This window comes from Oncorhynchus clarkii, chromosome 16, assembly GCF_045791955.1.
Source record: "Oncorhynchus clarkii lewisi isolate Uvic-CL-2024 chromosome 16, UVic_Ocla_1.0, whole genome shotgun sequence".
NCBI lineage: Eukaryota > Metazoa > Chordata > Actinopteri > Salmoniformes > Salmonidae > Oncorhynchus > Oncorhynchus clarkii.
In genome coordinates this window covers 28236238-28254224 of record NC_092162.1, presented here as the reverse complement: position 1 = coordinate 28254224, position 17987 = coordinate 28236238, and the positions used below count along the sequence as shown (strand labels likewise).

At 40.5% G+C, this 17987-nt stretch overlaps 1 protein-coding gene across 1 annotated transcript in view; it reads right to left on the bottom strand.

Annotated features, from left to right (window-relative positions):
• The window catches only part of LOC139368294 (proline-rich protein 12-like), a 55833-nt gene extending 38226 nt beyond the window's left edge, over nucleotides 1-17607 (bottom strand). The window contains exons 1-2 of the mRNA XM_071107040.1: nucleotides 16740-17607; nucleotides 4812-4966 (exon numbers count right to left, since the gene is read on the bottom strand). Of these exons, the coding sequence (XP_070963141.1) occupies nucleotides 4812-4966; nucleotides 16740-16816 (232 nt within the window). The 5' untranslated portion in view covers nucleotides 16817-17607. The remainder of the gene's footprint in view (nucleotides 1-4811; nucleotides 4967-16739) is intronic.
• Between the last annotated feature and the right edge of the window lie 380 nt (nucleotides 17608-17987).

Below are 17987 nucleotides of genomic sequence, written 5' to 3'. Positions count from 1 at the left end.
ACCTAAAACTCGTATTTGTGTGTTATTATGTTATAATTAAGTCTATGATTTGATAGAGCAGTCTGACTGAGCGATGGTAGGCACCAGCAGGCTCGTAAGCATTCATTCAAACAGCACTTTCGTGCGTTTGCCAGCAGCTATTCGCAATGCTTCAAGCATTGAGCTGTTTATGACTTCAAGCCCATCAACTCCCGAGATTAGGCTGTTGTAACCGATGTGAAATGGCAAGCTAGCTAGCGGGGTGCGCGCTAATAGAGTTTCAAACGTCACTCACTTTGAGACTTGGAGTAGTTGTTCCCCTTGCTCAGCAAGGGCCGCGGCTTTTGTGGAGCAATGGGTAACGATGCTTCGAGGGTGGCTGTTGTCGATGTGTTCCTGGTTCTGGGATGGTGTTCTTCGGCTTGCAAGCCTCCCCATTTTTCCTCCAAACATAACGATGGTCATTATGGCCAAACAGTTCTATTTTTCTTTCATCAGAGTAGAGGACATTTCTCCAAAAAGTACAATCTTTCTCCCCATGTGCATTTGCAAACCGTAGTCTGGCTTTTTTTATGGCGGTTTTAGAGCAGTGGCTTCTTCCTTGCTGAGTGGCCTTTCAGGTTATGTTGATATAGGACTCGTTGTACTGTGGATATAGATACTTCTGTATCTGTTTCCTCCAGCATCTTTACAAGGTCCTTTGCTGTTGTTCTGGGATTGAGACAGAACTCCGCTCCTTCCTGAGCGGTATGACGGCTGCGTGGTCCCATGGTGTTTATACTTGCGTACTATTGTTTGTACAGATGAACGTGGTACCTTCAGGCATTTGGAAATTGCTTCCAAGGTTGAACCAGACTTGTGAAGGTCTACAATTTTTTTCTGAGGTCTTGGCTGAATTCTTTTGATTTTCCCATGATGTCAAGCAAAGTCAAGGTAGGCCTTGAAATACATCCACAGGTACACCTCCAATTGACTCAAATTATGTGAATTAGCTTCTAAAGCCATTACATTTTCTGGAATTTCCAAGCTGTTTAAAGGCACAGTCAACTTAGAGTATGTAACCTTCTGACCCACTGGAATTGCGGTACAGTGAATTATAAGTGAAATAATCTGTAAACAGATTCCAACAAGTCTGTAAACAGTTGTTGGAACAATTACTTGTGTAGTGCACAAAGTAGATGTCCTAACCGACTTGTTAAAACTATAGTTTGTTAACAAGAAATTTGTGGGGTGGTTGAAAAACAAGTTTTAATAACTCCAACCTAAATGTATGTAAACTTCCGACTTCAACTCTATTTGAGCTGTTCTTTCCAAAATATGGACTTGGTCTTTTACCAAATAGGGATGGTATACAGAAGATAGGGCTATCTTGTCACAACACAACTGGTTGGCTCAACCCCATTAAGGAAAGAAATCCCACAAATTAACTTTTAACAAGGCACTCCTGTTAATTGAAATGCATTCCAGGTGACTACCTCACAAAGCTGGTTGAGAGAATGCCAAGACTGTGCAAAGCTGTCATCAACGCAAAGGGCTACTTGGAAGAATCTCAAATATATTTTGATTTGTTTAACACTTTTCTGGTTACTACATGATTCAATATGTGTTACTTCATAGTTTTGATGTCTTCACTATTATTATACAATGTAGAAAACAGTAAAAAAAAAATAAAAAAAAATTAGTAGGTATGTCAAACTTCTGACTGGTACTGTAAGTAGTAAACAAGCTATAACTAAGTTACAGCAACTGTAAATTAACTTTTCATCAAGTTGTCAATTTAGCATTGATGATGCTGCTGCTAAAACATAGCTAGCTAACTAGCCCGTTTTGCTGCTGCTAGCTAATGACTGTTTCGCCTAAATTACACTATAGTGACCTGGAAACAGGATGAGATTGCTAATGTAGTCAAATAATGAATAGGAAACAACTATTCCATCATTATGATGTCATCAAATTTACTTTAGAGAGATGACAATGTTACCATTAAGTAGCCAAGTTTGTAAAAAAAAGCTGAGGTTAGCGATGCTAAAGTTAGCTTTCTGTCAGTCTTCAAAAGAACATTCAAAACGAAACGTGCAATCCGTGATTAGCATGTCCTTTTAATAATAGTTAGTCTTCTATCTAGACACTTCTTGAATGGTTGCTGCCGCTGCCAGGTGCAAGATGCATGGGAGTGGAGGAACAAGCTGCTGGCAAATCCATGTGTGTACATTGCAATCGAAAAGTATTCAGACCCCTTGACCTTTCCCACATTATGTTGTTACAGCATTATTCTAAAATGTATTAAATTAATTGTTCACCTCATCAATCTACACTCAATACCCCATAATGACAAAGTGAAAACAGGTTTTTAGACATTTTTGCAGAGAGAAATACATTATTTAAATAAGTATTCAGACCCTTTGCTATGAGACTCGAAATTGAGCTCAGGTGCATCCGGTTTTCATTGATCATCCTTGAGATATTGCTACAACTTCATTGGAGTCCACCTGTGGTAAATTCAATTGATTGGACACGATTTGGAAAGTGGCCAGACTGAAGCCACTCCTCAGTAAAAGGCACATGACAGCCCGCTTGGAGTTTGCCAAAAGGCACCTAAAGGATTCTGACCATGAGAAAAAAGATTCTCTGGTGTGATGAAACCAAGATAGAACTCTTTGGCCTAAATGCCAAGTGTCGAGTCTGGAGGAAACCTGGCATCATCCCTATGGTGAAGCATGGTGGCAGCAGCATCATGCTGTGTGGATGGTTTTCATCGGCAGGGACTGGGAGACTAGGCAGGATCGAGGCAAAGATGAATGGAGCAAAGTACAGAGATCCTTCATAAAAACCTGCTCCAGAGCGCTCGGGAACTAAGACTGGGGTGAACGTTCACCTTCCAACAGGACAACGACCCTAAGCACATGGTAAAACAACACAGGAGTGCCCTTGAGTGGCCCAGCCAGAGCCCGGAGTTGAACCCAATTGAACATCTCTGGAGAGGCCTAAAAATAGCTGTGCAGCGACGCTCCCCATCCAACCTGGCAGCTTGACTCCCTAAATACAGGTGTGCCAAAGAAAACTTGAGGCTGTAATCACTGCCATGGGTGCTTCAATAAAGTAGAGTAAAAGGTATTTTTGTTTTTAACTAGGCAAGTCACTTATTTACAATGACGGCCTACACCGGCCAAACTCGGACGACGCTGGGCCAATTGTGCGCCGCCCTATGGGACTCCCAGTCACGGCCGGTTGTAATACAGCCTGGATTGTGATACAGGTTGTCTGTAGTGACGCCTCTAGCACTGAGATGCAATATCTTAGACCATTGCGCCACTTGGGAGCCCCAAGTCTGAATACTTATGTAAATGTGATTGTATTTATTATTATTATTATTATTATTATTATTATTATTATTATTATTATTATTATTATTTTCTAAAAACCTGTATTTGTTTTGTCATTATGGGGTATGGTGAGGAGATTGATGAGAAAAAAAATTATAATTCATTTTAGAATACGGCTGTAACAAAATGTGGAAAAAGTCATGGGGTTTGAATACTTTCCCAATGATGCAGTCCAATGTAAAGTGTGCTCATAACAATGGATTGAACTTCTCTGGCCAAATCAGACAAATTGACTTTTCAGGTGGAAGACAGTACAAAGAAACATTTGCTGCCTTGCAGCCAGCTACTGCACCATTTCTCTTCCTTTTGCTCATTGCTTTGAAGTAGGAATTATCTCTGCACGGTGCCAACATTGAAGAATGGAATGTCAATATGACCGGGCGGGGCCAACAGCAGTGTAGGAGGATATGCAAATAACAAATGAATTGGTCTATTAGAATCAGATCGCTGTATGATGTTATGTGGCGGCCCAAAAACTTCATCCCACCTGAACAGACAGAAATTCCAAGCCATTTTTGCAAACAGCTCTGACACAAAAAGGGTATTATCATAATTTTCACAATTTCAGTGTTATTTTGACCTCAGTTTGGAAATACCATTAAAAATATATAAAAAAACAGGAACATCTCATTAAATGCACTGCCACTTTAAGGTAAGATTTGAATGGAGAAAGCTGATCCGAGAGCAGTGCTGCCTTCTTTCGATCCTATCAGTATCGACACATGCTCCAGCAACGTACTTAGCGAACGTTCTCTCTGCGGGGTGATTTGGGAAATGCATGTTACATCTTCAGACATTGTAGGAATGATGCATCGTTAAAACACTTGTAAGCCTAAGTTCCACCTCTATCAGGAAACTGGGCACAGGGCATTAACAAAAGACCATCTCATTAAATGCACTGCCACTTTAAGGTAAGATTTGAATGGAGAAAGCTGATCCGAGAGCAGTGCTGCCTTCTTTCGATCCTATCAGTATCGACACATGCTCCAGCAACGTACTTAGCGAACGTTCTCTCTGCGGGGTGATTTGGGAAATGCATGTTACATCTTCAGACATTGTAGGAATGATGCATCGTTAAAACACTTGTAAGCCTAAGTTCCACCTCTATCAGGAAACTGGGCACAGGGCATTAACAAAAGACAGCTATGTTATAGAATTGTATAACTGTACTGAATAGGTCAAGGAGTGTCCATTTCACCATAATACGTAGGCCTAACAGATGTTATAAATAAAATGTGGCCCTATATGTTACTCTGTAAAAACAAATACAGTTTTTTCCCCCCACACAAGTGGCTTCCATAGAAACTGCCTCCAATAGAATTTGGTGAAATGCATTTGTCAGTGGCTGCAACCTTACTACCAAAAGCATGGCCTGTCATATATCATTCCGAAAGCCCTGTACTGTGGCAAGTGGCGACAAAATAGTAAGGTGTGTGACATGTCTCTCACCCAAACTCCGTCCTGCACCCCAAGCACCTCCTTGGCCAGAGCTGCCCGGGTGGTGATTGGTGGCATAGCCCTGCAGAGGGTGAGGAGTGCCGTAGGCTTGTCGATGGAGAAGCTCCGACTCAGGGTGTGATGATCTGGAGCTCCCATAGACGAGACTGGGGAAGAGGAGAAGAGGTAATTAATTTAACTGTTCAAGTCCATTTTCATATTAACATTTTCCAACGGGTGACCTTAGGGAGAGGCTGTGAAATTGAAATGTATTCAACGACTATGTAAATACTAAGTGGATTGTTTGTCATGACAAAGTACAACACTCTGTTCAGAAAACCTTGCAATCATATTAAAAGTTATTCGGATACATCAGTCAACTTAGAGTGCATCTCCATCCTAATAAAAATGAATATGGCATAATTACTTTAGGTCACCATTCTTGGCATTGTAAAAAATGTGTCTATGGATTATACAAAATCAGTAACAAGATAATCAATTAGCTTTATCAACAACACCAAAAAGATCTTAAAGCCTGTTGTAGGAATTGTGAATAAAGAAGTCTATCTTTGATATTCGACCAACACTACTTTATGCCTGTACCCCCTCCTAGGGATGTTATAATTATTATTATGACGCATAATACCTCATTTTAAGTGTGGGCTAAACAAGCACATTTCAAGAATTAAAGTAGATCGATAGAATGGCGCATTCTTGTTAAAACATCCAGCCTATAAGCTAGAACAAACATAAAAATATAAAAACGCAACATGCCACAATTTCAAATGTTTACTGTGTTACTATTCACAGAAGGAAATCAGTCAGTTGAAATAAATTCATTAGGCCGTAATCTATGGATTTCACATGACTGGGAATACAGATATGCATCTATTGGTCAAAGATGCCTTAAAAAAAAAAAAGGTAGGCACGTGGATCATTAAACCAGTCAGTATCTGGTGTTACCACCATTTGCCTTCGCATAGAGTTGATCAGGCTGTTGATTTGTATTTGTTATGGATGCCCATTAGCTGCTGCCAAGGCAACAGCTACTCTTTCTGGGGTCATGACATGACATGTCTGGTGGCAATGCAAGCCATGGAAGAATTGGTCATTTTCAGTTTACAGAAATTGTATACAGATCCTTGCGAAACAGGGCTGTGCATTGTCATGCTGAAACATGAGGTGATGAATGGCACGTCACGGTATCTCTGTGCATTCAAATCAAATTTTATTGGACCCATACACATATTTAGCAGATGTTATTGCGGGTGTGGTGAAACACTTGTTCCAAGCTCCAACAGTGCAGTAATATCGAACACACAAATCTTAAAGTAAAAGAATGGAATTAAGAAATATTAGAACAAGCAATATTGGAGTCTGGTGTATAAAATGTACACTATATATTAACACAAACGTATGTGGACACCCCTTCAAATTAGTGGATTTGGCTATTTCAGCACACCCGTTGCTGTCAGGTGTATAAAATCGAGCACACTGCCATGCAATATCCATGGCTTTACTGAAGAGATCAGTGACATTCCTATGATGGCACCATCATAGGATGGCGCCTTTCCAACAAGTCAGTTGGTCAAATTTCCACCCTGCTAGTGCTGCCCCGGTCAACTGTAAGTGCTGTTATTGTCAAGTGGAAATGTCTAGGAGCAACAACGGCTCAGCCACGAAGTGGTAGGCACACACAAGCTCACAGAATGGGACCACAGAGTGCTGATGCGTGTAGCACCTAAAAATTGAATCTCCTTGATTGCAACACTCACTACCGAGTTCAAAACTGCCTCTGGAAGCAACGTCAACACAACGGTTTGTCGGGAGCTTCATGAAATGGGTTTCCATGGCTGAGCAGCTGCACACAAGCTTAAGATCACCATGCGCAATGCCAAACGTCGGCTGGAGAGGTGTAAAGCTCGCTGCCGTTGAACTCTGGAACAGTGGAAACGCCTTCTCTGGAGTGATGAATCACACTTCACTATCTGGCAGTCTGACTGACAAATCTGGGTTTGGCAGATGCCAGGAGAACGTTACCTTCCCCAATGCATAGTACCAACTGTAAAGTTTGGTGGAGGAGGAATAATGGTCTGGCGCTGTTTTTCATCGTTCAGGCTAGGCCCCTTAGTTCCAGTGAAGGGAAATATTAACACTACATCATACAATGACAATTCTGTGCTTCCAACTTTGTGGCAAGAGTTGGGAGAAGGCCCTTTCCTGTTTCAGCACGATAATGCCCCTATTCACAAAGCGAGGTCTATACAGAAATGGTTGGCAGGGATCGGCGTGGAAGATCTTGACTGGCCTGCACAGAGCCCTGACATCTACCCCATCAAACACCTTTGGGATGAATTGTTACACCGACTGCGAGCCAGGCCTAAGTCGCCTAACATCAGTGGCCGACCTCACTAATGCTCATGGCTGAATGGAAGCAAGTCCCTTCAGCAATGATCCAACATCTAGTGGAGAGTCTTCCAAAAATAGTGGAGGCTGTTATAGAAGCAAAGTGGGGACCAACTGCATATTAATTAGGGATACACAATATATCTGTGAACATATCGTAATCAGCCGATATTAGCTAAAAATACCAACATCGGTATTGGCCCGATGTCTAGTTTAATGCCTACGTGCAAAACCAATGTCAAAGCTGACGTGCATACATATAAACGCACGTACATGACGTAAATGACACCCACTATCGTTAAAAAGTTTGGGGGTCACTTACAAATGTCCTTGTTTTCCATGAAAACATACATAAAAGTATTTGCAAAATCAATAGGAAATAGTCAAGACGTTCCATAAATTTATAATGATTTTTAACTGAAATAAGTGTCCTTCAAACTTTTCTTTCGTCAAAGTATCCTCCATTTGCAGCAATTACAGCCTTGCAGACCTTTGACATTCTAGTTGTCAATTTGTTGAGGTAATCTGAAGAGATTTCACCCCATGCTTCCTGAAGCACCTCCCACAAGTTCGATTGGCTTGATGGGCACTTCTTACCATACGTTCAAGCTGCTCCCACAAGCTCAATAGGGTTGAGATTCGGTGACTGTGCTGGCCACTCCATTATAGACAGAATACCAGCTGACTGCTTCTTCCCTGAAGAGTTGTTGCATAGTTTGGAGCTGTGATTTGGGTCATTGTCCTGTTGTAGGAGGAAATTGGCTGCAATTAAGCGCCGTCCACAGGGTATGGCATGGTGTTGCATAATGGAGTGATAGCCTCCCTTCTTCAAGATTCCTTCTACCATGTACAAATCTTCCACTTAACCACCACCAAAGCACCCCCAGACCATTACATTGCCTCCACCATGCATGACAGATGGCGTCAAGCACTCCTCCAGCATCTTTTAATTTGTTCTGCGTCTCACGAATGTTCCTCTTTGTGATCCGAACATCTCGAACTTAGATTTGTCTTTCCATAACACTTTTTTCCCATCTTCCTCTGTCCAGTGTCTGTGTTATTTTGCCCATCTTAATCTTTTATTTTTATTGGCCTGTCTGAGATATGGCTTTTTCTTTGCAACTCTACCTAGAAGGCCAGCATCCTGGAGTCACCTCTTCACTGCTGACGTTGAGACGGGCTTTACGGGTACTATTTAATGAAGCTGCCTGTTGAGGACTTGTGAGGAGTCTGTTACTCAAACTACACACTCTAATGTACTTGTCCTCTTGCTCAGTTGTGCACCGGGGCCTCCTACTCCTTTTTCTATTCTGGATTGGGACTATTTGCGCAGTTCTGTGAAGGGAGTAGTACACAGCGTTGTACGAGATCTTCAGTTTCTTTGCAATTTCTCGCATTGGATAGCCTTCATTTCTCAGAACAAGAATAGACTGACGAGTTTCAGAAGATAGGTCTTTGTTTCTGTCCATTTTGAGCCTGTAATCGAACCCACAAATGCTGATGCTCCTGATACTCAACTAGTCAAAAGAAGGCCAGTTGTATTGCTTCTTTAATCAGAACAGTTTTCAGCTGTGCTAACATAATTGCAAAAGGGTTTCTAATGATCAATTATCCTTTTAAAATGATAAACTTGGATTAGCTAACACAACGTGCTATTGGAACACAGGAGTGAGTGATGGTTACTGATAATGGGCCTCTGTACGACTGTATATATTCTACAAAAAAATAATTTCAGCTTCAATACTAATTTACAACATTAACAATGTCTACACTGTATTTCTGATCAATTTGATGTTATTTCAAATGGACAAAACAAGGAAATTGATCCCAAACTTTTGAATGGTAGTGTAGGTACATGACATAATTACGCCATGTAAAATTGAGCTGCACGTGCAACACAGCATTCCTAACCTATCCCACAATGTCTGCCGCGTGGATCGAGCAGTCAACAAGTCGAGCAGTCATTTGAAAGAGTAAGAGTATTTCAGCGAGACAACTCAAAAGGTGAAATAAACTAACGCCAAGACAATGGAATTCATTGCCCTTGACAATCAACCGTTCTCCGTCGTGGGTGATGTTGGCTTTTCGCCGACTGGTCGAGCACCGGTACACACTAAACAAGGTTGGAATGTGAAGCAATGAAATGGGGTATGAGTCTACTCAGTGACACCCACAAAAGACAACTGTGAAGAGTTTACACAAATATTAGCGTTGTTGCTCTTATTGCGGGACTGTGACAAATCACCTCCCCAGTCAGCCTATTGTGTGTATTGACATTCATATTGCACTGTACAGCTTTACCTAAGGATTGGGGATCAATGAAATGTGGTAACGGTCTAATCAATACACATTATATTTTTTTTCCCAACGTCCTCCTCAGAGTTATCAGACTCCAAAACATCCACACAGTATTGTTTTTCCTTGGGAATAGTGTTCAATACATATAGGTTGACAAATGTGGCTCAATTTACAGTTGTTTCAGAGTCCCGCAATAAGAGCTACGACCCTAATGTTCTCTGGGTGTCACTGAGTAGACTTACCCCCTTGTCATTGATCCACAATCCGTAGGTAAGGCTGTACAGTGAAAAAAGTATGCCCCCAATGCAATTCTAAAGTATAATACATCCAGTGTGATTTCAACAGATTGTCAAATTGTTGATTTTATATAAAACATTCCAACCTTGTTTAGCATGATCTATTCAATGGCATAATTCTACTATTTCTATTCATTTGCATCACTGTCAATGACGTACTTTAATTTTGAAGGCTAGCCGCAAAGTCCACTGTTCGGCTAATCCTTAATGTGGCTAGCATCACAGATGGCTCCGACCACAATTAATCAAATAAGAACTGTCTTATAAATTAGGGTTATTTTAGATGACACATTAGCTAGCTAACTATATAGCTCGCAAAACAGATGTAATTTGCGAGCTATATAGTTAGCTAGCTAATGTGTTTTTGGGGAAGAACAATGTTTGCATCCATGAGCTAGCTAGCTTTTTTTATGACCCGCACTGTAGGTGCGTGAGACAACCTTACCAGCGTCATAGCATACGTATCGATGAATCGTTGTGACATATTAAATACGAGTGATGGTGTAATCAATGTGTAATAACTACGTTTAAAAAAAACGTATGAACGTGTTCAATTATGTGACGTGCAGTCATATTCAGGTCCTGATTGGTCAACAAGATAATTTGAGGGTCAAAAAAGATACTCATTTGACGTGTATCTTTTTTGACACACAAAGACCCAAACGGTGTTCCATAGTATGAGAAATCCTGGTTGATAATGAAACGACTGAACAAATGAACAACGAAACAGCACAGCAAGTAAGTGAAAGACATAGGTTTGATTGTGTTTTACTGGTAATGGGGACATACGTAAATGCCAACAAAATAACTTTTTGCTCAGTGTGTGTGTGTGTGTAACCATTAATTAACTAGGCAAGTCAGTTAAGAACAAATTCTTCTTATTTACAATGACTGCCTACCCCGGCCAAACCCGGATGACGCTGGGCCAATTGTGCACTGCCCTATGGCACTCCCAATCACGACCGGATGTGATACAACCTGGATTCAAAACAGGGACTGTAGCGATGTCTCTTGCACTGAGATGCAGTGCCTTAGTCTGCTGCGTCAATGTGTGTGTGTTAGAAACCTCTCTGGGATATTCGGGACGGTAGCGTCCCACCCCGCCAACAGCCAGTGAAAGTGCAGGGCGCCAATTCAAAACAACAAAAATCTTATAATTAAAATTCCTCAAGCATACAAGTATTTTACACCATTTTAAAGATAAAATTATCATTAATCCAGCCACAGTGTCTGATTTCAAAAAGGCTTTACAGCGAAAGCACCCCAAACGATTATGTTAGGTCACCACCAAGCCAAAGAAAAACTCAGCCATTTTTCCAGCCAAAAAGAGGAGTCACAAAAAGCACAAATAGAGATAAAATTAATCACTAACCTTTGATGATCTTCATCAGATGACACTCATAGGACTTCATGTTACACAATACATGTGTTTTGTTCGATAAAGTGCATATTTATATTCAAAAATCTAATTTTACATTGGCGTGTTATGTTCAATAGTTCCAAAACATGCAGTGATTTTGCAGAGAGTGACATCAATTCACAGAAATACTCATAATAAACATTGATAAAAGATACAACTATTATGCATGGAACTTTAGATACACTACTCCTTAATGCAACCACTGTGTCAGATTTTTTTTTTAAACTACGGAGAAAGCACACCATGCAATAATCTGAGTACGGCGCTCAGAGCCCAAATCAGCCAAAGAAAGATCTGCCATGTTGTGTAGTCTATCAGAAATAGCATTATAAATATCCACTTACCTTTGATGATCTTCATCAGAAGATTAATTTAACATAAATCTTCAATAATGTTCCAACCAGACAATTCCTTTGTCTGTAGAAAAGCAATGGAACGAGAGCTAACTCTCTCATGACCGCGCGTCACGAGCCTGTGGCACTCTGCCAGACCACTGACTCAAACAGCCCTTATGAGCCTCTCCTTTACAGTAGAAGCCTCAAACATGTTTCTAAAGACGGTTGACATCTAGTGGAAGCCTTAGGACGTGCAACACTAAAACTGGTTGAATGATGTCTGTGAGTATAACAGAACTCATATGGCAGGCAAGAACCTGAGAAAAAAAATCCAAACAGGAAGTGTCGTTTTTGAACTCGGCCCCTATCGAATACACAGTGGGATATTGGTCATTTTGCACTTCCTAAGGCTTCAACTATATGTCAACCGTCTTTAGAACGTTGTTTCAGGCTTCTACTGTGAAGGGGGAGCGAATGAGAGCTGTTTGACTAAGGGGTCGTGGAGCAGCCTCGATCTCAGTCACGCGCATTTCACGTGAGGTTGCGCTCGTTCCATTGCTTTTCAACAGACAATGGAATTCTCCGGTTGGAACATTATTGAGGATTTATGTTAAAAGCATCATAAAGATTGATTCTGTACTTAGTTTGACAAGTTTCTATGACCTGTAATATAACTTTTTTAAATTTTGTCCGACGTTCGGCCGGACCTGAACGCGCGTTTGGATTTGCTTACAAAACGCCCTAACAAAAGAAGCTATTTGGACATAAATGGACAATATCGAACAAAACAAACATTTATTGTGGAACTGCGATTCCTGGGAGTGCATTCTGATGAAGATCATCAAAGGCAAATTAATATTTATAATGCTATTTCTGACTAACGTTGACTGCGCAACATGGCGGATATTTCTTTGGCTGGTTTGGGCTCTGAGCGGCGTACTAAGATGATGCTTTTTCCGTAATGTTTTTTTGAAATCTGACACAGCGGTTGCATTAAGGAGAAGTGTATCTAAAGTTCCATGCATAAAACTTTAATTTTCATCAACATTTATAATGAGTATTTCTGTGAATAGATGTGGCTCTCTGCAAAATCACAGCATGTTTTTGAACTACTGAACATAAAATGAGATTTTTGGATACAAATATTCACTTTATCGAACAAAACATACATGTATTGTGTAACATGAAGTCCTATGAGTGTCATCTGATTAAGATCAAAGGTTAGTGATTAATTGTATCTATATTTGTGCTTTTTGTGACTCCTCTCTTTGGCTGGAAAAATGGCTGGGTTTTTCTGTGACTTGGTGGTGACCCAACAATCGTTTGTGGAGCTTTTGCTGTAAAGCATTTTTTAAATCAGACACTGTGGCTGGATTAACGAGAATATTATCTTTAAAATGGTGCCTAATACTTGTATGTTTGAGAAATTTGATTTTTTGAGATTTCTGTTGATTTGTATTTGGCGCCCTGCAATTTCATTGGCTGTTGGCGAGGGGGTTCCGCTAGCTGAACGGGGTTAAAAACCTTTGACAGCGATTACAACCTCGAGTCTTCTTGGGTATGACGCTACAAGCTTTGCACACCTGTATTTTGGGAAGTTTCTCCCATTCTTCTTTGCAGATCCCCAAGCTCCGTCAGGTTGGATGGGGAGTGTCACTGCACAGCAGCTATTTTGAGGTCTCACAAGAGATGTTTGATCAGGTTCAATTACAGGCTATAGCTGGGCCACTCAAGGACATTCAGAGACTTGTCCCGAAGCCACTCCTGTGTTGTCTTGGCTGTGTGCTTAGGGTCGTTGTCCTGTTGGAAGGTGAACCTTCGCCCCAGTCTGAGGTCCTGAGCAGATGTTTATCAAGTATCTCTGTACTTTGCACCGTTAATCTTTCCCTCAATCCCTGACTGGTCTCCCAGTCCCTGCCACTGAAAAACATCCCAACAGCATGATGCTGCCACCACCATGGTCATGTCGTGGCCTCTTTCTCGGTGCGCACTGTCGCTGTGTCCGTTTCCATCTTGTCCAGTTGTGCATGTAACATTTCACATAAACCCTTTTTCTTGTCTGCATCGAAGTAGCGGTCCTTGTACATAGCATCGAGCATGGTGGCGACACAAAGAGAGAATGCCACCGAATCGCTTGTTCACAGTCTGTGTGAGCAGTTTTGTTGCCGGGACAAACTGTTGTCAAGGGCAACTGTTTCATTTGCCAATGTGGGTCAGTAAAAACATCCACCTCGTTGGGAAAAGGGGCCAGCTTCACTCCATAGAAACTAGTCAGCACTAACGTCGCTAGTGAGAGGAACCAATTAAGTCCCTGACTAGCAACAGAGATGTATTGGCTGTCTAGATGTGTAAGGAGTTGACTGCACCTAGTAGGAGGGTATAAATATATGTGCTTGTGTAAAACTGTCTTTGTAGCTGTATGACCCAGTGGGTGAATAAACTTGGTTTGAGCTTTTTCTAGTTGTCCCTGAGTTTTTACTCTTTTTGTTCAGAACAGCTCTAATATGCATGCATATGGGTGTTTTGAATTAACTTTAGAAAGTGCTGTCCATTTCTTGTGTTAGGCTTTGAAACAACATCCATAACGACCATGTTTTCCACTCAGTTGCAACCTGTTGTTTAACTTCTTTCTTTAAATTGATCAATCACAGTGAGGTGAGTTTTAAAAACACATACTGTTTTGATGATAAGTGTTTGATTTGATTTTTGATTGCATTTGCATTGATGTCAGACTGGTTAGAAAGACAATCTGGCCTGAGTACCAGGCGAGTTGGGTGCTACTAATGTTTGTCCAGAGTGCATAAGAGGAGACTACCATGACTCAGCGGTCATGTAGAATTTTACTCCAGTCATGACTGCCGGTAACATGGTCAACGCAACAGACCTTGTGATGACTATCAACTTTTCTGATCAATTTGATGTCCTTTTAAATGGACAACATTTTTGCTTTTCTTTAAAAAAACAAGGAACTGACCCCAAACTTTTGAACGGTAGTGTATATGGATGATTTATAAAATCAGGCACATTTAACAGTTAGGCTATTGATTATAGACCTAATTAAATTGTGGTTTCCTCTCTTCTCACTTTTCTTAGAAAATTAAGCAAAGGGCTGTTTTCTCATTGCCTAACTCTGCTGCTGCCACCTCCACCACATTGTTCTCAACACCAACATGCTGGTTAACTTTGCTATTATGCACATAGCAACATGGTCTAGAAAAAGGCACCAATACAACAGTGCATTGATGCGTTTCAGAACTGCGACCACTATCCAACTGGAGAAAGCGCATTTGTTATAAAATAATATTTGTATTTGTGTTGCTCCCTTGTTCTTACATAATATAACCATATACAATTTCAGTAGCACATGTCTTAAACTGATGGACTGTGCCATCCCCAAGGTCTCCACAATGGATCGATCCACTTAGACAGGCACAGACAGATGTCTTGTACAGGTGTCTTTTTTGCTACTGCTCGACTAAAGAAATCTATATATATTTGTTTTACCTTTATTTAACTAGGCAAGTCAGTTAAGAACAAATTCTTATTTTCAATGACGACCTAGGAACAGTGGGTTAACTGCCTGTTCAGGGGCAGAACGACAGATTTGTACCTTGTCAGCTCGGGGATTTGAACGTGCAACCTTTCGGCTGCTAGTCCAACGCTCTAACCACTAGGCTACCCTGCCGACCAACAACCTATCGACCAAACAATTGACCAGTCCACTAAATGGGGTCAGCCCTAGTCATTAGGTAGCCTAGCTAGCAATCCAAATCATAGTAGATATCCCTATGGATTATTATCATTTTTTGGTAATTTTTATTTAGGACCCCCATTAGATAACGCTGTAACGCTAGCTAATCTTCGTGGGGTCCAACACCAATTAACAAGACATTACAAACAACCACAAATCAAGTCTTCAAACATTCAACAAGTAGACAGTACAGACAATTAAAATACCTGACAGGAAACACATTTAACATTCAGTTGATGCTTTGTCCTTTTCCTGTCCAGTCATATGGTCTATCATATTGATGGCAATATGTTGAAAACACTGATAAGAGAAATTTAAATGAAGACTTAACTAACATATTTTGGTCACTAGCAAGACTAGGTGTAATGCATTGTAATTTACTTAACCACAATAACCTAAAGTTGTGGTGTTATTTAAGGAGTCAATGTGTTGACTCTCATTATCATACTTCATAGCATAAGAGTTGCCAACATTCGACAACTGGCACCTCGTGCTGTGACTCCCTAAAAGCAAGCTACGACCAGAAGTGACTTTTCATAGCAGATTAGAAGAGCATTTTCGCTAACTTTAGGAGAATTAGGAAAGGTTAAGGTTAGCGAAAATGCTCTTCTAATCTGCTATGAAAATGTCACTTCCGGTCATAACTGTGTCGAAGTGGTGTGTTTTTAGAGAATCTCCCTAATGGTAATTACTTGCCACTCAAAAATGTTAATTGTAAACTTTTGATACTTCACAGGCTGAGGGACCTCTCTTACTATGTGAAACATGGTCTCATGCAATGTCACAGGAGAAAACTGGTTAGATACAAATTGGGCATCCAGCTATTCAAAATAAACGTCCCACACAAGTTATTTTTTTTTTGTACACATTGCGCACGTACAGGACTTTTATTTTGACATGAGGTAATCAGATAGGAAGTGACCCTACAACAGATCCACGTTTGGAATGTCTGTTTAATAATACGATCAAAGATATTTTCTCAGATTTCCCCGTCATAATGACCAAATTCCCTGCCCACCGGCACAGTAAATTGAAATGGAATTGTATTACATTTCTGCCTTCCCGTGGACTGTTTGGTGCAACCCAATATAATTGAAAGCAACGCTAGTGTATGTAAATACACCTGCGTTGCTAAGAGCAGCTAGTTCCAACCCATCCCATTTTGCTCCCGTTCCCTCCCTGTCTGTATACCTAAAACCACGCATCTTGTCTGTCAATCGCATTGTTAAGAGTTCTACTTGCTAGTCTTTCCACCCCGCTTGTTCCATTCCCTGCTGTTTATAATAGTAACAACTACGCGATGCTGCCAATAAGCAGGATACATTTCGACGTCAATGTACCAAATTAACGCCCAATGAATTACAAAAAAAAGCAACGATAATGTAATATATTAGCTAGTGTGTAAACATTATATGGACTAAATCAGTGGCTTACCTTGCTTTCGCGGATCTTTCGTAACTCCATCCTGCGCCCAAATCACCGAACCCTGTTCCCGGGTAATTTCTATCCATTTTGAATTTATGAGGTGTGTGACAAGGACGAAAGCAATTATGACAGAAGTGGGGTATCCGTCTTCCCGTGATCGACTTTAGACTATTTCCCCCCTTGTCATAAACAAGTCATTGGCCATGGAAAACAGCATATTGAAAGAGAAATGAAGGGGAGAAGAAATCTGGATGAAAAAAGGGGGGTCTGGGGGTATACTCTAACCACCTCAAATCAGTCTGTCCTTTCCTACACTTTCTCCAAATATCATTTCCACAATTGCCAATTTGCAACGAAGTTATGCATGATCATGATAACACTTTTGTATTTGTCAATCATCGATAAGTTGCAGAGAAACATTTGATCAAACGCGTCCTTTCCTGCCGTGTCTCAACCCCTTTATTTTATCTACTGAACATATTCCGAGATTTATAAAATTACCATCGATATCTCACGATTGTTGCAAAATGTATCAAACGATAAGAGATCATATTATCGTGAATTTTTTTAGCATGCAAAATACCTTCCCACCCTAAAATTGTTGTGGGCTACATTAGCAGATGCTAGCTAGCCCTGTCGACGCATCTAAATAAAACGGAATTACTATTTATAAAGCCTGCTATGCTGCCTTCTCTTTTTACATTAGAAAATAGTGATAACGACGATATCGCGAGGTCTGGAAACCATAATCTACATTCCGAAAATCAATGAAGACGGTAGAAGTAGGCCTCTTTTTTTATATTTTTTTGTTATTTTCCTATGAAGACGCCATGTTTGAAGGCGGCTGGCTCGCTCTCTTTTCTCCCTCCCCTCACTCACATCTCTCAAGCACACGCGCAATCTGTTTTTTTCTGTCCTCCATTCACCGGTTCTGTTTCGGCCTAGCAAACCATATTGTTTCTGTTTTGTTCGTTACAAATGAACATATCATAATAAACAAAAAACAAAGCTCATAGATTTAAAATTGATACTTGCCATTCAAACTCTACAATTTAATATGTGTATAGTCTAAAAATCCAGATACCTATTCACCCAGACTGTTGGGCAGATATTGTTCAAAACCTTTGTTTTGTAGGTGAACAATAATGTTATTACTCAAACTTAAAATTTATTAAGTCATTTTTTTACCAGGCCTCATCGGTGTTGTACTTACAATTTTTATTGTATTTATTTTACCTTTATTTAACTAGGCAAGTC